The 26,491-nt window shown below is 39.7% G+C and overlaps 1 protein-coding gene across 1 annotated transcript in view; it reads right to left on the bottom strand.

The window, feature by feature from the left end:
* Positions 1-582: 582 nt before the first annotated feature.
* The window catches only part of GCH1 (GTP cyclohydrolase 1), a 49,375-nt gene continuing 23,466 nt past the window's right edge, over positions 583-26,491 (bottom strand). The window contains exons 2-6 of the mRNA XM_065872202.1: positions 24,458-24,567; positions 13,764-13,819; positions 2,610-2,641; positions 1,489-1,573; positions 583-709 (exon numbers count right to left, since the gene is read on the bottom strand). Coding sequence (XP_065728274.1) covers positions 583-709; positions 1,489-1,573; positions 2,610-2,641; positions 13,764-13,819; positions 24,458-24,567 — 410 coding nt within the window. The remainder of the gene's footprint in view (positions 710-1,488; positions 1,574-2,609; positions 2,642-13,763; positions 13,820-24,457; positions 24,568-26,491) is intronic.

Raw genomic sequence — 26,491 nt, 5'->3', positions numbered from 1 at the left:
AAAAAACATAGATATTCCACCACCTTCCCTTGGTGACATATGTTACAACTGGATAGTTAAAAAATAAATATATAAAAAATAAAGTATCACTGGCAGTTAAATAAACATGATTAAAGTGGAGCTGTTGGACTTTGAATTTGCAGAGCAATGCTGCACAGTGTACATAAATTATTTTAAGCACTACGCCATTTTTGTTTGGGGAGGATAAAATAAATATATTGGTCATGGTTTTCTCCCATTCCCAACACACCTGTGCTTCTGAATCAAATTACCATACTCTGAACAAAACACATGCATTCTTCTCCCTTCCCAGCACCCTCAGGTTACCTGAAAGGCAGTGGTTTTATGCAAGTAACTTACACTATTGGCAGTTGGCTTGAATGTTGCCACTAAAAGGTGGCAAGAAGAAAGTAGATTAATTACCCCTTTGTTAATTATCTTTATTTGACTTGCTTTAAATAATTATTAAATACAATTAGTGACAAGGGATAAGCAACAACTGGAAATGGAATGTACAAACAATTAAGACCAAATGATGCTACTAGCTGCACAATCTGTAAACCATGTGGCACGTGCTGAGGCTCAGCTCTTGATGAGAGTCAGAAACTCTTCCCGGGTCTTCGGGTCCTCGCGGAACACCCCCAGCATCGTGCTGGTCACGGTTCTGCTGTTCATTTTCTGTACCCCTCGCATTACCATACACATGTGTCTACAAAACAAGGCAACAAATGTGGCTTCAAGGAGTAGACAGTTGCTGGTTTGGTTTTTAAAATAAAAGCAGCCCGAAAGATTAAATCTGATTCAACTGAGTTCACAGTTACCAAGTATATCAAAATGTCGCTTCTTAGACAAATTTGGTCTAAACTTTTTTTTTTTTTTTTTAAGTTCCTAAGCCTTACAGCTCTTATTCTTATCAGTGGTTGAGTCCTTAAGGCATCCAGTCGGAGGGGGAAAAATAGGATTTTCTTCCCGGGTGAAACTAATACAAAGTGTCTACAGAGATACACAACTTCTAGATAAAAAGAAATTCGGGATTCTCACTTGATCCATCTTCAGGACCGAGACAGCACTAAGCTAGCTTAGGTGTTCCGAGAAATACTGAGGCACGGTGGTCTCACCAGGCAGAATCCAGAGAACAGTGACCACAGTGGGTGAAGCTGGATGGCACCCACAGTGCACAGTTCACGCCATGACAAAAGGATGGGTGAAAACTGCCCACAAGATGTTCGCAATTCTCATAATTCATTCTAACTTAAAGAAGTGTCTTCAGTTGCCCTTTGTACCTATTCTTAAGTACAACTCTTTATTTTTCAAATGTGTCACAAAATATTGGGAAAACTCTGCTCTTAGCAACAAAGAGCTAAAGAAGAAATCAAGAGAAGACTGATTTGCACTGTTGTGCAAATTCCCTACACCTAAGTCTATGACCCTCTACACCTCCAGCCCAAAACACCACTGGGACATGATTCAAGGCAAACACGGACTTACGTCGCTTCAACCACTACCCCCACTCCAGCAGGTCGCAAGGCCTCTGTGATTGCTACAGCAATTTGTTTCGTAAGGCGCTCTTGAACTGTGGATGTGACAAGGAGCTCAGTTTAAGAGTCTGACACGAACAGAGACCTGGAAGCTTTTGTTGTCTCTAGAATATTTGAAATCTTAAAAAGCAAGACTTTGGTGAGGTTTAACAGCCAAGACACACCACCTTTTACCAGTTTGCTTGCTCTGCTGTCTGGGCCACAGGATGCCCCTGTTCAGTCCCCTCACCTGCAGTACAGGTGCCAAGGGGAACTAAGGAACCCCCAGTGCCCACCAGCACCACTGGAGGGAACAGATCAGAATGACGACTGTCTCTTTAGGTGTGCAGAAAGACTGACCAGATATTGATAACAAGCACCCCCGTGGAGGCAGAGTAAAGTAAATGAATAAACAGCTTGAAGCAGGGTTAACAAAGGAGCTACAGTCCAATTATTGAATTGTACTTAGAGCAATGTTGAAAATCAACGATTTAACCTAAATAACGTAGTTCCTGTGCTGAATAAACAACATCTTTGAAAACACTAAGTGTTCAGCACTGCCTCTATTTGAAAACCGACAAAATCCCCGAATACCAGAGCAGGAACTGGTTAAATCAAGCCACAGCGTAGCTGTACAATGGAATGCTGAACAGCCAGCAAAATGAATGAGATGGTTACATGTATGTGAAAAAATGTTTAAGATTTGGTAAGTGAAAAAGAAGGTGACACCAATTTTCAAATACTATAATAAAAGTAGATTGAGTTTTTAAATGTTGGTAAAATGTGAAGGAATGTGCAAATACAATGATTTGTTCTGGAGACTTAAAACACAGCAGACTTTCTGTTTTACATTCCTATAAAGTTTTCTTTTCTTTTTTCGGTCACACCACACGGCTTGGGGGAATCTTAGTTCCCTGAACAGGTATTGAACCCTGGCCACCGTAGCGAATGCACCGAGTCCTCACCACTGGACCGCCAGGGAATTCCCTTGATTTTTATAAGCCATATGTATTACACTTGTAATAAGAACAAAAAATACTTTTTCCTTAATAAAAAATGTTTTTCTGTAAATAAAGTAGTTTCAAAGTTTACCTTGTAATCTTCTACTATAGATTTCTACAATCCTAGAAAAGAAAGAATTGTTTTAGTTAATTATAAATTGTTTGAAGTGAAATTGGCAAGGCTTCCCCATAAGTCTAAAGAATAATTGCTTTATTGAAGTAATTGTAGGGTCTGGGCAGGAGATAAATGCTTATAGGAGGAGGATAGAAAGACACAAAAACTACAAGGAAATGAGAAGAGGGAGGGTCTAAAGGAGACCACCAACCATGACACAGTGGTACTTTCGTAAGTCCCCAAAGACAGAGAGAATTAAGTGTAACATTCACTTAGGAAAAACAACAATTAGAGGTGAGTAATTTTCAAGCTCCCATGTCATCAATTTTAGGTCACATCTCACGTGTTCTAATTAATCGTATTGTTTAATAAGAGCTTAAAGCTCAAGTTAAAAATAAAGACTGTTAATTAATAGCAGACAAATATCAACTATGTACCAACTAAACCTATTAGGATAATCAGATGAGAGCTAAACAGACCTCTTCAGACATCTCTTTATAATACAGGTCTATATAAGCACTCAGTAGGATTAACCACCCCCTCCAAATAAAAGCCCCTGATCTTAGCTCATAACACAATCTGTCAAGTGATGAATTTCCCCTTTCAACATCTTTTACTCTGGCTGTAAAATGGCTACAGAATTACACATTTGAGGATTGCAATTCATGTGAAGGGTCTTTTCTTTAAAATTTAGCATTTTAGTCATGAATTTGGACTCAATTTAAGGATCAGCTTACCTATGAGGTATGTTATGGCCCTTTCCCCCACTGTGCCACTCAGACAGAACTGATGACTTGCTTCTTTATACCTCCAACAGCCAATGAAGTCAGTCACAGGTGGGCTGCCTACCCTAACAGGAATGCCTCTAACATTTCACTGCCAGCCCGGGTGCCTGCCTGTTGCTGGCGACTGTGCCACACGAGGGTCATTCGTTACTGAGTGCCTACTGTGTATATGATTATGTGGCGAACAGGGCCCCTATGCTCAGAGTTTATCATTTCTTATTCCTAGTTTGTTTTTCTTTTTCAAGTAAAGAATAGGTGTCGGATTTCTGTCTTCTCAGCATTAAAGATAATCACATAGTGTATGAAGGCCATTCAAGATGACTGCTGTCTTGCTCTCTCTACATCCCCTGCTTGATGAGTCCCTGCTTCACTCATATGACTATCCAATCCTCTTCATTATAGGGCTTAATCAGTAACTGCCTCCATGCTTGCCCCCTGTCCCAGCCGCTGGTTTCCCTGGTAACTGATGAACCAACCTGATGTCAATTCCCCCTATAAATGGTAGCCTCCTTCTCCCCCGGGTAGTGAAGGTTGTTGCCGCGCACGGTGAGGTGTTGCTCCAGGACCTGGCTTTGGACTAGTAAGATCCTTTTCTCCACTAAACCGCTGATGTCTCTGTCACTGTTTCGGGGCTCGTTCTTCAGTCTTGAGGCTGGGCTATCAATCATAAGGCCTGCAGGCCTTCGAGGCGCAGCCCAATAATTGCTGAGCCAGCCAGGAGGCCGAGGAAACTCCCGTGAATGCAGAGATGTCGGGAAATACAGGTGAGGAACGGAAAGTTGTGGGGGGGGGGGGGGGCGGCGGGAATCGCGAGGTGGCTGTCCACTAGCCACGTGGGGCCCTGTGGCAGCTGACTGCCATGAGAGATGCCTTCTTCTTCCATTACACTGATGATAGCCTGTTATCCTCAGAGTCTCTTTCCAATTTAAAAGTAGCAGCCCCGGGCTTCCGCGGTGGCGCAGTGGTTGAGAGTCCGCCTGCCGATGCAGAGGACACGGGTTCGTGCCCCAGTCTGGGAAGATCCCACATGCCGCGGAGCGGCTGGGCCCGTGAGCCATGGCCGCTGAGCCTGCGCGTCCGGAGCCTGTGCTCCGCAACGGGAGATGCCACAACAGTGAGAGGCCCGCATACCAAAAAAAAAAAAAAAAAAGTACCAGCCCCACACTCATAGCTCATCTGACTGCACTGGGCTGGCTGGTGAACACAGACAAAACTCAAGGACCTGGAATATCTAGAATATATAAGCATACCCCAACTCACCATCCCTAAACAATTACAGACACAGGCTTTAGGGATACTAACTCAGGGGCAGGCTTGTGAGTTGGACGTGCCCAGTTACCTGGGAGGATTTGGTTGGGGTCTGTGGCAACGGCAAACTAATATGAGTACCCATGGGCTTCTGGTCCCAGCTGTGGAAGGGGGCGGAGCAACCATATAGTGTCATGGAACAACAGCCATACGCAGTCTACAGTGCATTACAGTAGGTGGAAGATGCTACAAAAGGCCTACCCGAGTCATCGAGCAATGCACAAAACCGTGATTTGGGGTCTAGAACAGCTGCTTGTGACATACAGGACCCTCGTGGACATCGACAGTGACCAAGGAATCCACTTTGCCAGCTACGAAGTTCAGGAATGGGCTGATAGAAATGACACACTGGCATTTTCACCTGCCCTACAACCTCACTGCTGCCGGCTAATTGAAAGGCTGAATGGACTACCTAACAACTGAGATGGGAAACCAGCTCTCTCAATGCATGGGCCAGGAGGCCAACTCAAGCCCTACAAACTATAACTGAACATCCCAGGATCAGCGGTCCCAGTGTCTACGTCATGTTCACCCAGAGGTAACTAGTCAACACCATCTGAGTTCAGCTGTTGACCACAGAAGGACAATAACTTGCTTTTGCCCTTATCATAGGATCTAACCCCAAGGGGAACACATTATAAAATGGCCCTGGAACTGACAGTAAGTCCCAGGTGGTTTGGGTTTGCCGCCCCATTGGGGAATAGGATTAGAAAGGGACTTAGCGATTTCACCTGTCTCCTACCCAGCCCAACCAAAGACTGCTGAGGTAATCAATCTGGGCCCCTACTGGAGAAAGGCGGCGTTATATTAACCCTGTGGTCGGTTGTTACAGCACCCCTCCAATACTAGGCATGGCTGTGGGGACTGAGGGTGGACACGCGATGTGGTCCTGCAGGCCAGGACAAAACCCGCGTTATCCCAGGATGCTGCTATTGCTTACGTTTTGCTTAATGGTCATGACCTCCCCTGTATTGTGCCTGTTAAACATCTTATATATTTTGTCCCTTGCCTGAGGGGAGGGAATCTGTTCCAGGGCTGGGTGGCAACAGTGGGCTCGCCGCAAAATGAGTCTGATTGCTGGGTCTGTGGTGAGATGCCGTTGTCCTCCTCCTCTGGACTTCCATGGTAAATGGACCTGCTAAGCGCCTTGCTTTCTCTTGCTACTCTTTAGCTGCTGCTGTCTGTACTGCATTTGTGGTATCTGGTTGCAGTGCCCCTCGACATACCTGACCCCAGGGACACTGCGTAAGAGGGGTGGACCAAGATTGTAAGGGTCATGCAGGGCATGTAAGGGTAGAGGGTATGGTCAGGCCACTCACAATGGCTGTCCTCTTGCTTGATCAGTCCCTGCTTCACTCACATGACTACCCAATCCTCCTAGTTATAGGGCTTCATCAGTTACCGCCTTTGTGCTTGCCCCCTGCCCTAGCCGCTAGTTTCCCTGGTAACTCATGAGCCAACCTGACATCAATTTCCCCTATAAGTGGTAGCCTTCTACCCCGAGTAGAGAAGGTTGTTGCCGAGCACGGTGAGGTGTCGCTCCAGGACCTTTCTTCGGACTAGGAAGTTCCCTCTGTCCACTAAACTGTTGATGTTTCTAGGTTCTTTCTTCAGTTTTGAGGCTGGGCAACTACAGGGCTTGCAGGCCTGTAAGGTGCAGCCCAACATACAGCTTCACTGAATTAAAAAAAAAAACACTTTATTTTGCCCTCATCTGTCAACTTGCTGAGAGGTAATTATTGGGAAAAGAATTCTAGTTTGACACCAACATTTATCTGCCTTTCAATACTGCCACAGGCAAATCAACGGTCAGTCTAGTTGCTGTTACCTTGTAGGTAACACTTTTCTGTGTGGCTGCTTTTATGGTATTTGAGTATGTGCACTCTTGCCTATGTTGTGTCTAGATGGGGGTTTAATTTCATTTTTACTATTTGGCATCCATTAGGCTTCCTGAATCTGAAGACTGATAGGCTGCATATGCTCTAGAAACGTCTCAGCTATTAACTTCTCTAACACTACACCTACCCCATTGCCTCTTACCCGCAGGAATCTCAATGAATGGCATATTATACCTTCTTATTCTTCCATGTCTTACACTCTCATTCATACTTCCCACCTGTCTGTGTTGTATTCCATGTAGTTTCTTCAGACCTTTCTTTGGGTTAACTCATTTTCAGCTGTGCCAAATCTGTTTGAGTGTACTGGACTTCGGATTCCATTACCACATCTCTTTTTCCTACAAGTTGTATTTGGTTCCTTTTCCAATCTGTCTAGTTAATTCTGAAAGTTTCTTGCCCCTTTGTCAAACTTTCAGTATTTTTTTTTAATTTTTTTTAGGAGTTTATTAACTTATTGATTTTTGCTGTGTTGGGTCTTCGTTTCTGTGCCAGGGCTATCTCTAGTTGTGGCAAGTGGGGGCCACTCTTCATCACGGTGCGCAGGCCTCTATCGCGGCCTCTCTTGTTGCGGAGCACAGGCTCCAGATGCGCAGGCTCAGTAGTTGTGGCTCACAGGCCTAGCTGCTCCGTTACATGTGGGATCCTCCCAGACCAGGGCTCGAACCCGTGTCCCCTGCATTAGCAGGCAGATTCTCAACCACTGCGCCACCAGGGAAGCCCCCTCAGTACTCTTATTTTTCTAGCACACTTGTATATTCTGTCCCTGATAACTCTGGTATCTGCCCTATTTGACCAATTGTTTTAAGCTGAATCTGGCTCATGGTGACTTTCTTTTACTTTCAGTGAACACATGCTCTTAGGAACATTTGTCGGAATTCTTTGAAGCCTGGATAAAAGTATCCAAACATGCACTTGTTTCTGCTAGGTGCTAGAAGGCTACCTCCTTAGTGACATCTTAAATAATTGCCTTGGGTTTTTTGAGGACCACACAGGTAATCTGAATTCTGACCCACACCTAAGTGACTATGTGCCTAGGGGTGGTTCTTCCTGCTCTCCCCAGAATATTTAGGGGAAAATAGGGAGGACAAAACCCTGATTTTGGCCCCAGTGCTGGGTAATTCCTGTGGATTCTTACAATAACTGCTTCATATTTCCCCCAATGTGTGAAATGTTAATACACATTATATCTTAGTATGCTACACCAAGATATCATTACAATCTAGTTTACCATACTCTTGGAATCAGTAGTTCTCAAATTTTAATGTAACCTGTTTTTGTATTCTTGAAGTAAAGCTCCTTGGATGATGAAAACAGTACTTGTAGCCTACTGAAGTAGGTTTTTTGATATTTAGGATTTTTATGACTACTCATAATTGAGGGTAGTCTATAATTAACAGCTTTATCAGGCTTTGTTATCAGGGACAGACAGCTTCATCTAATTAATTGTATAGCTTTTCAGGTTTTTCCATGCTCTTGAATTACTTACACAACATGAAAACTAGTGGTTACTTAGAAGTTTGAAAGAATGCCTAGTAAATTGACTGGGTCCAGCCCCTTCCCCTCCACTGCTCTCCCAACATTAATTTTACTTTTTCTAATGGTTACTAGCTGATCCAGGTTTTCTAATGCTTGCTTCATTCCTGTCCATCTTTTTCCTTAACCTGTTTTTTAAAGTTTTTAAACCATATTCTTAGTTACATAACCCCTCATTTCTAAATAGAATTATTCTCTCAGACTTATAAGCAACCTATGATAGATTTTCATACTTTAAGCTTGTCACCATTGAGTAAGATGTTAGCTGTGGGCTTGTCATATATAGCCTTTATTACACAGGCAATGAGGTAGGTTGTCTTTCTAATCTGAGTTTTTATCATGAATGGATATTGAATTTTGTCAAATGCTTTTCTACATCTAATGAGAGATGATTTTATCATTCATTTTGTTCGTATGGTGTATCACATTGATTGGTTTGCAAATGTTGAACCATCCTTGCACTCCTGGAATAAATCCCACTTGATCATAGTGTGTGATCCTCTTAATGAATTACTGATTTCAGTTTGCTAATATATTGTGGATTTTTGCATCTATATTAATCAGGGGTATCGGCTTGTAATTTTCTTCTTGTAGTGGCCTTGTCTGGTTTGGTATCAGGATAATGTCTTGAACAGAGTTTGGAAGGGTTCCTCTTAAATCTTTTGGAAGAGTTTGGGGAGGGTTGGTGTTAGTTCCAAAGAATGGCTTTGCAGTAAAGACTGTATATAATTTATATAGTGTTAGCATCATGATTTTTTTTATCATGTCTAAGGAATTTAAAAAATTTTTGACTTCTAAATAGTTGGGTTTTTAATCTTGAATTTCTAGTTTTCTTGTTACACAACAGCCTTTTCAATTTTTTTAAGTTTAAGCTTACCTTTTGGCCAAAATTCTATTACTCTGCTGTGTATATCTTTTTTGTCCACTTCATAGACTGAGAGGTAATTAGTGTTCCTACTCCTTTCAGGTTTGTCAGTTTCTCTATGCATTTTAGCCAGTTCATGTTTTATTTTGAACTCATTTGATGAAGATTCGTGACCACTTTTATTATACAACCTTCTCAAAATAAGAGGACTCACTTTATCCCCTTTGATAAATTTTGCCTTGATTTTTATTAACATTTTATTATTTTAAAAGGGGGACATGGTTGGATACTAGATTTAACCCAGTGGACAGCTTATTTAAATAGCCTACTTACTGGTCTTATAACATCTGTGCTCGATCCTCTGTTTTCTCTTGCATTATTATGCTTTCTCTCCTCTTCCTCCTCTGGCAACTGGGAAAGTAATCTGGTGATACTTTTGCAGGAAGAACCCGTGGATGGTATAATTTAACCCTTGCAAACCTTCAAAGTGTTTCTGATGCCTTCACATAACTTGACAAGCTAGACTTGACACTGGGCTGCAAATTCTCAAGTGTGGCTAGAGCAAAAAGTGAAAGAAGAGCAGCCAGATCACAGTGGGACTTGTCAGCTAAGGTAAGAAGCCTGAACTTTATTAATGCTGCCCCTTCGCAGGTCCATAGCTTTTGTCAAATCCACACTTGCGAAAGAACATCCTAGCAGCATATGAGAGCAGATTTAGGGATCCTAAGAGATGAGAGGACAGGAGTTAGGAGTTTAACACATGACCCAGGAGGAACATGAAGGCCCAGAGAGTGGCAGCGAGGATAGCAAGAAGGCAGCGTGGTGATGATGTGAGGGAAGTGGAGGTGTTACAGGGGGTCAGTGAGCATACAACAGCAATGGATGGATTCCCTCTTACTCTTTGCCCCAAAGTACATTTCCAGATGAAGCAAAGATCTAAATATAAAAATAAAGCCATAAAAATAACCCCAAAATACATGAGTTTATGGTTACGTAGGTTTTAAACTTCATGAAAAATACTACTAGAAAACAGACAAATGACAAGCCTGGACAAATTATTTGTAGCTTTAATATTCAGAGAGCTCATACAGATCAGTAATAAAAAGACAACCCAATGGAAAAATTAGCAAAGACTAAGAGCAGGAAGTTCCTGAAAAAAATCAGCCTCACCCGATTAAATGCAAATTAAAACAACAGGTACCATTTTTTACTTACCTGTTTGGGTTTCACACTCTTCAATGTTTGCCAGTGTTGGCAAAAGGGTAGAGAAACACACACCTTTAATCTATTATTAGAGTATAGTTCAGTATGATCTTTTCTGGAGAGCAATTTGGTAATATCAAAAAGTTAGCTACCCTTAACCCAGCAAATCCGACTCCAATCTTACAGACTCAGAGTAAGGAAATAGATACGGACGTGTTCACCAAAGTTCTTCTTTTTCCCATTTTTGACAGTAGTCTCAAACTGTAGGCTATACTTATATCAAGGACTGGTTAAATGAATTATATTAAAGAAATACTATGTAGCCATTAAAAGGAACTTTTTTAGACTAAAAGACGTCCAAGGAATTTCAAGGTACTTTAAGTTTTTTAAAAAAGTAGTATAGAATATAGGATATGATCCCCTTTCGCCTTGTTTAGCTAGTAGTTTTGAGGCTACATGTTTGTGTTTGCACTGAAATCTTCCAGAAGGATAGTGAAAGATCTCTAGTGGGGAATGGAAATAGGAAAGAAAAGTTTTCCCTCTACTCACTCCCTTGTATTTAAGTTTAACTGGTATGTTACTTTTATAGCATAGAGAAACAAGAAAATGTTCCCTTTGTAATCTAATGTTCCCTTTGTGATCTAATCTACCCTTGTTCACTATCTCCCAGTCACCTCTGCCTAAATCTCTTGTATCAATCAACCTGCTCCCCATCCACTGGGAGATGCCTTGCTCCTACCCTCTCATTTGCCTTTGTTTATGCATTAACTATACCTACAGGAATTTCTCTTCTGTTCAGAATTCTGTTCAGCCCTCTACCTCTGGGTCTCCTCAGTCTTGCCTGGCCACAGCCATCTTGGCTTCTCTGAACTCAGACCTCCTAACCAGGCACGTCTGTGGCACCTGCTGCCGAGTACTGTCCACTCTCCTTGAGGGCAGTGGCTCTGTCCTACTTTCCTCTAGCAGCCATGATAACTGGCACATTGTCCTTTCACAGTAGGTGCCCAACAGTTGAACCATGGCTACCTGAGGCGCTCCAATTCTATATTCAAGATTTAATTGTGTTCACTCAGTTTTCTAATTCAAGAAAATGAATACATGTTCAATGGATTTTCAGCAACAGAAGGAATTTCTATTCAAACTAAATTTACTCTAGAATTCTACTAGAGTTAAACCAGATCAACTCACTTTTGGCATTTTCTTGTTACTTAAAGCTTTACTGTTTGATATTTGACTTCCCTGGCACTGAAAGGTCATTCGTTTAAAGGCAAGCATATAACAAACTTCACATACAAGATTAAAATGAGCAGTGAAGTTTTGCTAAGACATTTAACCTTATTTATTCCTCTTCATTCCCTAAATATTCCAACTTCTTATAAGGAATAAGCAGTTGGATAATATCTTAGTCTCCTGTTTCATTTAATAGACCCTTTATTCAAAATTTTTACAAAATATCTGAGTTCAGTTCTTTGGTTTACCGCTCCATTTTTTTTCTTACATTTTAATCCTATTAGTGTAAGGACAAATCCCCATGCTAATAATTAACTCCTTTGTATTGTTCATAAAAGCTTAATTATTGGAGAGCTTTTCTTTTCACTAGGAAAGGAAATAACCAAAGGCTATTCCCTTCTATCCCCAAGTCACCACTTTTTCCAAGATCTCACTAGATTACTCTCGAATCCATTTCTCTAAAGTGTTACCCACGGCCTACATAGTGTGGTCTTCTAGAGAAGACTGCTTACATCAAGACCATGGCCGAGTGTGGTCTGCCAAGCTTTTTATAATATGAAGACTGTCTATGCTACACCTTTCACACGTGGGCAGTCTGATACAGGCAGGAGCAGTGCCAGGATTTCTATATAAGGTGGAGGATTAGCCATCTTGCTGGAAGAGGGGGAACCAGGGGAGTGAGCCTACAGCTGTGTTTGCACAGCAAGCCTGCTGATCTTAGACTATGTATTATAAAACAGTAAGAATAACCAATTATAATAAAGACACTTGTATTCAGCTGATATAACTTTATCGCTTGGGAGTAAGTTATTGGAGAGGAGGTTGCTAATAGAAATTATAATAAGGTTGATTACCCCCAACACCACCAATACTATTTTTCAGCCACTGCTTGGCACTGCCATTGGGTGCAGATCACTAAAGGCACCAACATGTTTGCGTTTGTATTAAGAGCCTGACTGCAGTGAAGCAATTATATTTATGATGTAAGAACATCCTTTCATGCTACCAAGTAGTCCTGTCTGGTAGTGAGATTGCCAAGTAGGAATGAAACTAGGGAAACTAGTCAGAAACTAGGGAAGTTAAATTTCTCTCTTCTACCTACTTTCTCCTTAATCCCTAGAAGAAATGAGTAAGAAAGTGGAAGTGAAAACAACGTAAAACAAACAGCTGTGGAGAGCAGGCATCAGATTGCAGGGGCGGTGTTTACAGAGTCCAACACAGAATTGAAAAAGATCTGGACCACCATTTCAGGATTGTCTAAGTGGAGAAGAAGCAGGAACATATCAGAGCCACAGATGTCAGTTGGTCACAAAGGTATGTTTATTCCAATTTTGATATGGTCACTTTCACCTCAGTCAAGTTATCCAAACCTAGCTTGGTTTATTTTTAGAAGGAGGGGGACTCTTGATGGCATTTCATTACCTACTCCTTCATTTTAACTCTCCTTTAACACATACACCTCCCAATATTTCCCCATCACCCACAACTCGCTAACTCTATACAAGGAAACTACACAAAAGGGTATTTAGGTCTAGTCCCCAAAATTTTATTGTCCCTATCAGAGGTATATGAACACTGACCCTCAACTTGACTTCTAGTTAAACACAGGAGACCATGCTTGTATATATCACCACTCTTTCCTAAAACTCAAAAATGGTAGCAAAGGCCAGAACCCACAGGATAAAGAATGAAAAAAGACTGTAGCAGAAAGAGAAAGAGAGAGTTAGTATTGTCTCAGAATAGAGCTGAGGGGGGGAAAAAAGCTGAAAAAGCCGAGGAAGGCATGGTCTTGGGTCTGTAGGAGCAACGGAGCCAGACGTGAACCAACTGGCCCTACAGGATGCAGAGATGTGTGGAGGTACCCAAGTGGAAGGCAGGGTTGAGGCCCCCACTTCAAAGAGCAGTGCAGTTAGACCTCTGTGCCGGTTTCCTCTCCCCCGCAGTTAGCTAAACCACCCTTAAAGAATGGGGACTGAACTGAATGCACCCTCAGGTCCTCTCCAGTCAGCGAAGGCTCTACTGAGAGAAGTGTGAGGTAAGGCTTCAAGGATGTGCAGGAGGGAGGTGGAGAAGGCAGGCAGGCAATAGGGGAGCGAGAAGGAAAGGGCATTTGTGTTTTCAGGTCCTCTTAGTCTGTCTTAGACTATACATATTGTCTATATATTGTCTCTGCAACTATAAAGTAAGTTGGAATGTACCTTCCAAGTTAGATCCACATTGATCGAGAGACAAAGCCTGATAAGATTCTCACCATGTAGGGGCAGGTCCTATAAACCTGTCCTCTTATTCACTACACAGTCATACTTACCTAGCAAGTTTGCTGAGGCCAAGAACTTGCTTGTTAGGAAGATAACCGATATGGACCTTCAGAGAAGAGACAGAAATCATGAACTAAGCGAAAACACAGTACTTCTTTGTGACGAAAGGAAACATAATACAGTATACTTACAGTGTGGTTCAACACAATGCAAACATTTTTAAAACATCTATAAGCTTTAAGACATAGAAAATGAAGCACTTACATAAGCAGTTTAAAAATCACATAAATTAAGTAAAAGGAAAATAAGAATGACTTAATAAAATGACAAATTTGAAGTATAGTTGTGGTATTTCCTGGTGAAGTTAAGCTCTTGATACAATTCTTAAAATCTTTCCTCTGTTGAGGGGAAACTTTCTCGGGAAAATGCTCATTATCCCACAGCAACATTAAAATGTAGCTAAGAAAACCTCCTTTAAATGGCTGAAACTGTAAGTATAAATACTGCCATTCTACACATCATGGTGGCCTTAAAAACCTTGCCCTGTTGCACAGAAAGAGGGTCTCTGTGCTCTTTGTCATCCTGGGCAGTCCCATTTCTAAGCTGCTAGAGAACACCATCCTCCTGACAGGAAGAAAAGGACACGGCTACAAGCTGTGACTCAGAAAAAATCTGGATCCTAAGGCCTCAGTTCTTGTAGGGCTTACTATAAGGCAAAGCCATTTCTATAATCTTAAAAAGCACTGATTAATATCTAATATGAAAAAGTTACATGTCTTTCAGCCAAGTGTTAAGTATGAGAGATTAGTTCTCCAAAAAGATTAATAAATGGTCACTTTTAGGCAATCAATTTACCTAATAGAAAATGATCAGCTCATTTGCATCATGGTTTGCCAGCATTTGTTGCATTTGTTCACCTAATATTTACTGTACACTTGAATAATCCAGGAGTAATTCGTGTTTTTTCCATCTATCAGGCACTATGCTTTGGGAGTCTGAGAATACCAATTCATTGCCTTCCTGCTCAGCAGAAGGAGACAGTTATATAGCACCTGAACATTGGGTATGTCAAAGAAAAATTAGAGTTGAAACTTTCCCATAGAACCAAGGTACAGAAGTACCACTTGAAATTTATACACTTATATACAGAGCTATAATTTATTTGTTTATACTATTTTTAGTCTTCCCAAAGATCCTGTCATTTAAATGGTCACTTTTTATTTTTTTTGGCCACGCCGTGTGGCTTGTGTGATCTTTGCTCCTTGACCAGGGATCGTACCTGGGCCCTTCGCAGTGAAAGCGTGGAGTCCTAACCACTGGACCACCAGGGAATTCCTGTAAATGGCCACTTTAGGCAATCATCACTGAACAGTATGTTTAAAAACCGAGTTAGTAAGAACACAGAAGTAATCAGAGCAGAAGGTAGGAGGATATAGTGGAGAGAGGCTGAGTACAGGGCTCAAGTTCCTGGGTCTGACCCCAGCCAAGTCACTAACTCCCTATGTCCTCTTGGACAATTCAGCTTCCTGGGCCTGGTATTCTCACTTAAAATAAAAGGTAGCCATGAGCTCAAAGGTTCCCTCATTTCTGAAAATACATAGCCCTGCTGTCACGGCCCAGCATCATTAGTTGTGTGACTACCAGACCATATATGCCTCCTCATGTGATGGAATACGGAATCGTCAGCACCCCGATGAACTACTCTTGTCAAATATGTTTAATCTTAAACTTAGGAAGTTTTAGATCTAATCCAGTTTATAGAAAAATGCAGAGATTGAATGGAGCAAATCCAGAAACTGAGACACTCTACAGAGCAACTGGCCTAGTTTCTCCGGTAAAGAACGTCATTGGGGTGGGGATGGAGGTGGGGCTGGCAGAGGAGACTATTGTAGATTAAGAGACTTAAGATGCATAACAACCAAATGCAATGCGAGTGCAAATGTGTAACCCTTATTTGGATTCTGGTTTAAACCAACAAGACAGCTGAGACACCTGGAAACATGTAAATATCAGTTATTAGATGCTATTTAGGAATTACTGTTACTTTTGTCTATGGTAGTGCTACTGAGGATAAGTAAAACTATTTTAGAGATAGGTATTAATGATTAGTAATGAAGAGTCGTGTTGTCTATATCATACTTCAATATATTGAAGGATTTACTGCCAACTTTTTAGGTTGATAATCAAATCAGTTATGTTTCTTAAAAAAATCCTTATCTTTTAGAGAAATATGCTGGAAGAAATTATAGAAAAAAAATGTTATCTAGGATTTGCTTCAAAATAGTCCAGTGGGGACATATATAGAACAAGATTAGTCCTTTACTGATAACTGTTGAAACTGGTTGATGGGAACATGGAACGTTATATACTAATATACCTATTCTTAGATATGTTTGAAATTTTCTGTAATAAAAGGTTTTAAAAAGAGATACCACTACATACACATCAGAATACTAAACTTAAAAAGACTGAAAGTGCCAAGTGTTGATGAGGATGTGAAGTGACTAGGACTCAGCAGCACAAGCACCTGGATTCCTGCAGTCATCACACCCTGGCCCCCTGCACCAGCCCCCTCCACATCACAGCCTAGAGCTAGGCCTGGGATGAACACAACGGAGAAAGGGTCATGGCCTTGGGCTGCTGCTGACACCTGTGTGGGCGGTGCCTGGGTTCACTGTGACCATGTGGGCTTCACCTGCTTCAGCAGCCACATGCTTTGAGACAGGGCATGCATTCAAGGAACATGGAGCCTTACTGAACCTGACCCTCTGGGCTTCTGCTCCAACAACTGGGGAGCACACCCCACCCCGTGTGTGACAGCCACAGAGCAAAGAGGAGGCCCCACCCGACATCCAGCTCAGGCTCTGGACATGCCACCAATCACATCCGCTATCAGGAGGATGACGGCCAGTACACTTTGAGGAAAGACGTGGCTGGCATGCATACCAAAAACAGCCCTTGCATCAAAAATACTGGACTCACACAGTCTACGCAGCGACACTCCCACATTAAAACACCCCTTCAGGGCTTCCCTGGTGGCGCAGTGGTTGAGAGTCCGCCTGCCGATGCAGGGGACGCGGGTTCGTGCCCCGGTCCGGGAAGATCCCACATGCCGCGGAGCGGCTAGGCCCGTGAGCCATGGCCGCTGAGCCTGCGCGTCCGGAGCCTGTGCTCCGCAAAGAGAGAGGCCACAACAATGAGAGGCCCGTGTACCGCAAAAAAAAAAAAACACCCCTTCAAGACCACAGTAGATTAACTTTATGAATTTAGGAGAAACAGTTAAGTAAAATGAAAAGGCAGAGGAACTATTCCCAATTAAAAGGACAAGAGAAATCCCCTGAAAGAACTAATAATGAAACAGGCTTTACCAGCCAACTAGACCCCAAGTTTAAAATATAGGTAATAAAAATGCTAAAGGCTTATAGATAGAAATGCAGATCACTATAATGGAACTAGAAACTATAGAGGAACCAATCAAAATTAGGTAACTCAATTCCCAAGATAAAAAACAATCTAGAAGCAATAAAACAGAACAAATAAGTGATCTGAGAGATAGAATAATGGAAATCATCCAATCAGAACAGCAGATGGAGAGACAAACAAAAAAAAAGAAAGCACCATATGAGAACTATGGGATAATAAAAAGGGTGCCAACCCACTCGTAATGGGTTTCAGATGGAGAAAAGAGAGAAGATCAAAAATGTATCAGAAATTATGGCTTAAAACTTTCCATACCTAAAGAATGAAATACATTCAGGTACAGGAAGGATAGAGGGTTCCAAACAAGATGAACACAAACAGACCCAGACCAAGATATATCATAATTAAAGTGGCAAAAGTTAATGTAAGGATTCTAAAGGCAACAAGAGAAAAACAGTCAGTTACAAGGGAACTCCCATAAAGCTAGCAGCAGATTTCTCTGCAGAAACTTTACATGCCAGAAGGGAGTGGCATGATATATTCAAAGTCCTGAAAGGGAAAACCCTGCAACTCTACCCAGCAAGAATATAATTTAGAATAGGAGAGATAAAGAACTTCTCGGACAAGCAAAAACTAAAAGAATTCAGCAATACTAGACCTACCCTTAAAGAAATATTGAAAGGTTTTCTCTAAATAGCAGAGAAGCAAGAATCTATAGGGGGACTTCCCTGGTGGCACAGTGGTTAAGAATCCACCTGCCAGTGCAGGGGACACGGATTCGAGCTCTGGTCTGGGAGAAATCCCACATGCCGCGGAGCAGCTAAGCCCGTGCGTCATAACTTCTGAGCCTGTGCTCTAGAGCCCATGAACCACAACTACTGAAGCCTGCGCGCCTAGAGCCCATGCTCTGCAACAAAGAGAAGCCACCGCAATGAGAACCCCGTGCACTGCAACGAGGAGTAGCCCCCGCTCACCACAACTAGAGAAAGCCTGTGTGCAGCAATGAAGACCCAATGCAGCCAAAATTAAATTAATTTTTAAAAATGTTCTCAATTAAAAAAAAAGAATCTATAGGATAGGGAAAAATCACAATAGGAAAGCAAATATATGGAACTTCCCTGGTGGTCCAGTGGTTAAGAATCCACCTTCCAATGCAAGGGATGTGGGTTCGATCCCTGGTCAGGGAACTAAGATCCCACATGCCACAGGGCAACTGAGCCCATGCTCCACAACTAATGAGCCTGTGTGCTGCAGCTACAGAGCTTATGTGCTCTGGAGACTGTGTGCCACAACTACAGAGAAGCCCAAGTGCCGCAATGAAGAGCCTGCATGCCGCAATGAAAGATCCCACATGCTACAACTAACACCTGATGCAGCCAAAAATAAAATATAAAAAAAAGAAAAGCAAATATATAAAAGGACTGAAGATCACTTAAATAAGCCAGTACATAGATTAAAAAACAATAACTGAATCACTGTGCTGTACACCTGAAACTAAGATGACATTGTAAATAATGTTTACACTATTTACACTGCAAAAAAAATCAAAAAAATTTGTAAATGCAATTATAACTACAATTAACAGCAAAAGAATAAACATGAAGATGTAAAATGGGACATCAAAGCCATAAAATATGGGAAAGGAGAGTATAAAAATGTAGATCTTTTAGAACATGTTCAAACTTATATGACTATCAGTTTAAAGCAAGTAGATATAGTTATGGGTCAACATACTTGAAAACCAGGATAACCACAAATCAAAAACACATGACAGATTCACAACAACCAAAAAGAAAGGAACTCAAGCATAATATAAAAAAGAACCACAAAGGAAAAACAAAAAGAGAGGAACAAAGAAGAACTACAAAATCAACTGGAAAACAAGGTTTCAAATGGCAATAAGTACATACCGATCAATAATTACTTTAAATGTCAATGGACTAAATGCTCCCATCAAAAGACATAGAGTGGCAGACTGAATAAAAAGAAACTAAAATGCGCTGCCTACAAGAGATTTACTTCAGGGCAAGATACACACACAGATTGAAAGTGAAGGGATGAAAAGAGATATTTCATCCAAATAGAAATGACAAGAAAACAGAGGTAGCAATATTCATACTGGACAAAATAGACTTTAAAACAGAGTCCATAAAGAAAGACAAGGACATTATATAATAAAGGGATCAATACAAGAAGAGGATATTATACTCATTAACATATATGCACCCATTTTGGAATACCTAAATATATAAAAATACTAACAAAGGGAGAAAGTGACAGGAAAACAATAATAGTAGGAGACTTTTAACACCTCACTGACATCAATGTATAGATCCTCCAGACAGAAAATCAATAAGGCAACAGAGGTCCTAAAATGACACTAGACCAGTTGGCCTTAACTGATATCTATTAGAAAAAAAATTCTTTTCAAGCACACATGGAACATTCCCTAGAATAGACCATATACTAGGTCATAAAACAAACCTCAACAAATTTAAGAGGACAGAAATTATTTCAAGCATCTTTTTTGACCACAATGATATGACATGAGAAATCAACCACAAAGAAAAACAGGAAAAAACAACAAAAAAACACATGGAGACTAAATAATATGCTACTAAAAACCCAATAGGTCAATGATGAAATCAAAGAAGAAATCAGAAAATACCTTGTGACAAACAACAATAAAAACACAACCTTACAAAAATCTATGGAATGCAGCAAAAGCAGTTCTAAGAGAGAAGTTCATAGCAATACAGGATTTCCTCAAATAAGAAAAATCTCAAACAACCTAACCTATCACCTAAAGAATTAGAAAAAGAAGAACAAACAAAACCCAAAGTAAGCAGAAGGAAGGAAATCATTAAGATCAGGAAAAAAATAAATAAAATAGAGATTTTTTAAAAATAGAAAAGATCAATAAAACCAGGAGCTGGTTTTTTAAAAAGATAAAATAGACAAACTTCTAGCCAGGCTCACCAAGAAGAAAAGAGAGAGGACCCAAATATACAAGAAGTGAAAGAGGAGAAATAACAACCAATACTGCAGAAATACCAAAAATAAAAAATAAAAAAAACATAAGACGATACTATAAACAGTTGTATACCAACAAATTGGACAACTGGAAGAAAAGAACAAGTTTCTAGAAACCAATGGCCTGCCAAAACTGAGTCAAGAAGAAAGATACTTTGAACAGACCAATTACTAGAAGTGAAACAGAATTTGTAATAAAAAAATTTAAAAACAAAACCTCCCTGCAAACAAAAGTCCAGGACTTGATGGCTTCACTGGGGAAATTCTACCAAACATACAAAGAACTTCCACCTGTCCTTCCCAAACTATTCCAAAAGACTGAAGAGGACGAAACACTCTCAAATTCATTCTAGGAAGCCACCGTCACCCTAATACCAAAACCAAAGACACTACAAATTAAAGAAAATTACAGGCTAATATCTTTGATGAATATAGATGCAAAAATCCTCAACAAAATGTTGGCAAACTGAATCCAATAATATATAAAAAGGATCATACACCATGATCAAGTTGGATTCATTCCAGAGTTGCAAGGATGGTTCAACATACAAATCAATGTGATACACCGCGTTAAGAAAAGGAAAGACAAAAACCACATGATTATCTCAATAGATGCAGAAAAATTATTTGATAAAATTCAACATCCACTCATGACAAAAACTCTCACCAAAGTGGATATAGAGGGAACATATCTCAACATAATAAAAGCCATTTATGACAAACCCACAGCCAATATAATACTCAACAGTGTAAAGCTTAAAGCCTTCCTATTAAATTCAGGAACAAGACAATGATGCCCACTCTCACCACTCCTATTCAACATAGTATTGGAAGTCCGAGCCACAGCAATCAGATAAGAAAAAGAGAAGGTACCCAAATTGGAAGTAAAGAGGTAAACTGTCACTATTTTCAGATGACACAGTTCTCTATATAGAGAACGCTAATGACTCCACACAAAAACTATCAGAATAAAAGAAATCAGCAAGGTAGCAGGATACAAGACTAATATACAGAAATCTGTTGCATTTATTTACACTAACAATGAAATATCAGAAAGAGAAAGTTTAAAAATTCTGTTTAAAATCACATCCAATTAAAAAAAAAAAACAACCTAGGAATAAATTTAACCAAGGAGGTGAAAGACCTATAGGCTAAAAACTATAAAACATTGATAAACTAAGTAAATTGAAGATGATTCAAAGAAATGGAAAGATATCTCATCCTCTTGGATTAGAAGAATTTATATTGTTAAAATGGCCATACTACTCCACAAGCAATCTACAGATTTAATGCAATCCCTATCAAAATACCCATGACATTTTCCACAGAACTGGAACAAGTAATACTAAAATTTATATGGAGCCACAAAAGACATAGAATTGCCAAAGCAATCCTGAGGGAAAAGAGCAAAGCTGGAGGCATAACTCTCCCAGACTTCAGACAATACTACAAAGCTACAGTAATCAAAACAGCATAGTATTGGCACAAAAACAGACACAAAGGTCAATGGAACAGGATAGAAAGCCCAGAAATAAACCCATGTACTTATGGTCAATTAATCTATGACAAAGGAGGCAAGAATATACAATGGAGAAAAGACAATCTCTTCAAAAAGTGGTGTTGGGAAAGCTGGACAACTACATGTATATCAATGAAATTAGAACACTCCCTCACACTGTACACAAAAATAAACTCAAAATAGTTTAAAGACCTAAATATAAGACACAAACCATAAAACTCCTAGAAGAGAACATAGGCAAAACATTCCCTGACATAAGTCATAGCAATATTTTCTTAGATCAGTCTCCCAATGCAAAAGAAATAAAAGCAAAAATAAACAAATGGGACTTAATCAAACTTACAAGCATTTGCACAGCAAAGAATACCATTGACAAAACAAAAAGACAACCTACCTAATGGGAGAAAATGTTTGCAAACGATGTGACCGACAAGGGGTTAATATCCAAAATATACAAGCAAGTCATACAACTCAATACTGAAAAAAGAAACCCAATCAAAAAATGGGCAGAAGGTCTAAACAGACGTTTCTCCAAAGAAGACACACAGATGGGCTAACAGGCACATGAACAATGTTCAACATATTATTAGAGAAATGAAAATCAAAACCACAATGAGGTATCACTTCACATTGATCAGAATGACCATCATCAAAAAGTCTACAAATAATAAACGCTGGAGAGGGTGTGGGGAAAAGGGAACCCTCTTACATTGTTGGTGGGAATGTAAATTGTTGCAGCCACTATGGAGGTTCCTTCAAAAACTAGAGTTACCATATGATCCAGCAGTCCCACTCCTGGACATATATCCAGAAAAGATTAAAACTCTAACTCAAAAAAATACATGCACCACAATGTTCAGAGCAGCACTATTTACAATAGCCAAGACACAGAAACAACCCAAGTGTCTATCAACAGACAATTGGTTTAAGAAGATATGGTATATGTATACAATGGACTATGACTCAGCCATAAAAAAGAATGAAGTATTGCCATTTGCAGCAACGTGGGGTGACCTAGAGAATACAATACTAAGTGAAGTAAGTCAGACAGAGAGAGACAAATATCATATGATACCACTTATATGTGGAACCTTAAAAATAATACACATGTATGTATAGACAAAACAGAAACAGACTAATAGACATAGAAAACAAACTTATGGTTACCAAAGGGGAAAGGGATAAATTAGGATACAAACTACTATACATAAAATACATAGGTAATAAGGATTTATTGTATAGCACAGGGAACTATATTCTATATCTTATAATAATCTAGAGTGGAAAATAACCTGAAAAAAAAATACACACACACACATACAGCTGAATCACTTTACTGTACACCTGAGGCTAATACAATATTGTAAATCAACTAAAATTTAAAAATAAATTAGTGAGTTCCCTGGTGGCCTAGTGATCAGGATTCTGGGCTTTCACTGCTGTGGCCCAGGTTCAATCCCTGGTCAGGGAACCGAGATCCCACATGCTGTGTGGCTCGGTAAATAAATAAATAATAAATAAATAAATTCTTTCAGAAAATTAAAAAATAAATAAAAATTTTAAAAAGAAATATATGCATCTGTGCACCAAAAGAATGCTGATAGCAGTATTGTTTGTAATAGCCAAAAACAAAAAAACCACCACCAACAACAACCAAAAAACCCAAACAGAGAGAGAGAGAGGAAACAATACAAATGTCCTCCAAGAACAGAATAAATTGTGGTATGTTTGTACAATGGAATTATATATAGCAATGAAAATATAATGACAGGCAATAACATAACATCAATGACTCTTTCAATATGGAACAAAAGAAGCTAAACACAAAAGAGTACATTCCATAGACCCCACCTATTTATATATAGTAATTGAAAAACCAGCAAAACGAATCAATCTATAATGTTACAAATCCATATACTGGTTACCTGTGGGGACAAGATGGGTTAGGGATTAACAAGGGGCACAAGGTGAGCTTCTAGGACACTGATAATGTTCTAGTTCTTGATCTGTGAGGTAGTAGGAAGTACCCTAATGATTTGTGCATTTTTCTACGTTTCACTTCTATAAAAAATGAAAAAATACTTTAACAAAAAAATATGAAGCAAATGTTAACACATTAAATTTAGGTGATGGGTGTTTAGATATTCATACCACTATTTCCTGTAAGTCTTCCATTTGAAAATTATTAATAAAAAGTCAAAATAAAATAAAATTATATGGGGGGAGGGAAGAGAAAAGGAGAACTCTCGGTAACCCACATGTTCTCAAAAGTATGTTTAACTACAGCAAACTAGATAACATTATCTAGCTCACAGATTCATTTTTCCTAAAATAGAAAGGGTTGGAAACAAATTAAACCCACTAATACTATAACCTCTGCCACAAGACATTCTGCAATCATTACTGCTCATGTCATATTATACAAAAGTATATCTTGGATCAAGTCAAAATAAAGGGCAAAGGTTTTCAGAGCCTGCAGCAGCTACCTAAAAAAAAAAAAAAAAGATGGTCTTTAATCTCATTATTTTAACCTATTAACATGGTATTTACTGTGAAATGCTTGCCCAGAGGGCCTTCTGCTACTTTGTTTTTATTTTGTTAATTTCCAGCTATTAGATTAGTAGGGTTGATAAAGAGTAAATATTTATGTGTAATTCTAAATATCTGGGATATTAGGAATTAGCAGGTGACAATTTAAAATATAATTATCCTAACTTTAAAACTGTCATTGTGCTTTTAAACACTGTTAGAAGACAACACAGAAAAACTTACCTTTCCAACAAACGGAACTAGATGATGTTCACACATGGAAAACATGTCTATGTCCTTCACAATCACCATCTCATCGTGATCTTCATCAAATATAGCATCATTTAGGACATCTGAAATCAGAGGCTTGCTTTAGTAACGTTTCCAATTTTATAGTAAGATAAAGAATAGAAAAGCTAACACCCTGTAGGTACATGTAAATTGACAGTCAACATAAGAATGTTAATCCTAACTAAAATATTAATGGCATGCAAATTAAAACTAGTTATTTTTCTCCCACCACATTAGCAAAGTCTTTTTCTTTAAATGGTGGGGAAAATCCTTATGATGTGGTATTACATAAACAATGCAGGATTACCAGTGTATCTGTAGCATAGGAGAGGAAGGGAAAAAGAGGGAGGGAAGAAAGGAGATAGATTATGCAAAACAAAAGAGTGGGTATTTCTGGTGATAGGAATGGTCTACTTGCACTTCCTTCCTTACATTTTCCTGTACCTAACACTTTCTCTATAACAAATGTGTAGAAAACTATATCTGAGAAAAGACCAATTCTTACCTCTCTGATTGCTGAAGCTAGATCCAGATACCCATAAACTTGACCTCTGTTATTACCACCCCAAATAATTTTCTATTCTTATAAAATTTTCTAGTTATTGTATGCAAGCATCAGACTCATTCTAAACAGTTGCCTTCCTCCTCCCAAGGAAATCAATTCTATAGTTTTTATGTGTGTGCCTGTCCAGGTTGGCTTTGGGTGATGAACAGTGTCTTGTTTAACCCGTGGACTCTGTCATATAGGGCCAGGCTTACAACAGACATTTAGAAACAAAAACTTTATTTTTAAAAACTGCACTCATATCTGAACAGCTTGGCAGACTAGATACCTTCAAGTCATCTAGGTATGTGATTTCAAGGATTTGGGGATACCCGATCTACACAGTATGAGACAGAAGGGAGGAGACGAACAGAGCTTTGTAGCCACATACTGCTATTTCCCCTTGGAAAGGCAGGCTGCTGAGTGAGTCACAGGGAAGATGTGCAAATGTCCACCCACACAGCCTGACCTTCAGTGGCTCCGTTGCTACCAGAAGAGAGGCTCACAGATATTGAGTTATCATTTAACCACAGTTGTCATCCCCCGATTTAGGCTATTCAGAGACATATTTGACTGTGTAATACAGCAGTTATTAGTGTGGTAAACAAAAGTGAACATGTGGGGTTTGGACACAGAGATAAACACGACACCCTGGTTAAGAGAGGCTAAAAAAATCCAGGGAGGAAAAGGCTCAGGGCCATTCTTTAAGTAAATACTCCTCCAAAAGCAGTTTTCTCTTCTGAATACTCTGTCCTAACCTTCAGTCCTATTTTTGAAAGAAGTCCAAAAATAGATCCTCAGTGCTCCCCGAAGTATCTTGGAGTTCTCCATGATTTTAATGTAACGTTACTGCCATGTATAGCTGACTAAATAAAATCTTTAGTCACACAAGGAATCTTCCTGAAAGTAAAAACAAAAAAATTTTTCTTAAAGAACAAAAGAGAATTGTCAAATATAGGAAGTGTTCATTTGTTTTCTCTGGCAAAAAATGAGAGCATCCCCATTCTAAGCTCTGACAACAACCATATGGCACGTGTTAAATGCTGGCCCTCAAGTTAGGCTTATGTTAGCATCTGGCTCCACTGCTAACTGCAGAACCTTGGGCAAGGCACTCTGTGCCTCAATCTTCTCAGCTATAAAATGGGCATGAAAAAAGTATCTACTTCAGAGAGGTATCCTGAGGATTAAATGAGATAAGCCACTTGTGTTTAGAAATATGCAGGTGGGGTATGCGATAGATAATATTATTACTATTACTATAATTAAGATTAAGAGAGCTGCTAAGCTATGTTCCCATGCACATTGACGTACACCAGAATTTAAAAAGCAATAATTTGCTTCTAAGGAACAGACTGCAGAAAAGGAAAAGTAATAAATTTACTATGGAGAAACCTGGCAGACACTACTTTAATCAAATAATTAAGGTTAACTTTACCAGTAAT

Source organism: Phocoena phocoena, chromosome 2 (genome assembly GCF_963924675.1).
Source record: "Phocoena phocoena chromosome 2, mPhoPho1.1, whole genome shotgun sequence".
NCBI classification, from domain to species: domain Eukaryota; kingdom Metazoa; phylum Chordata; class Mammalia; order Artiodactyla; family Phocoenidae; genus Phocoena; species Phocoena phocoena.
Note: the sequence above shows the minus strand (reverse complement) of the source record. Positions and strands in the feature narration are given on the sequence as shown.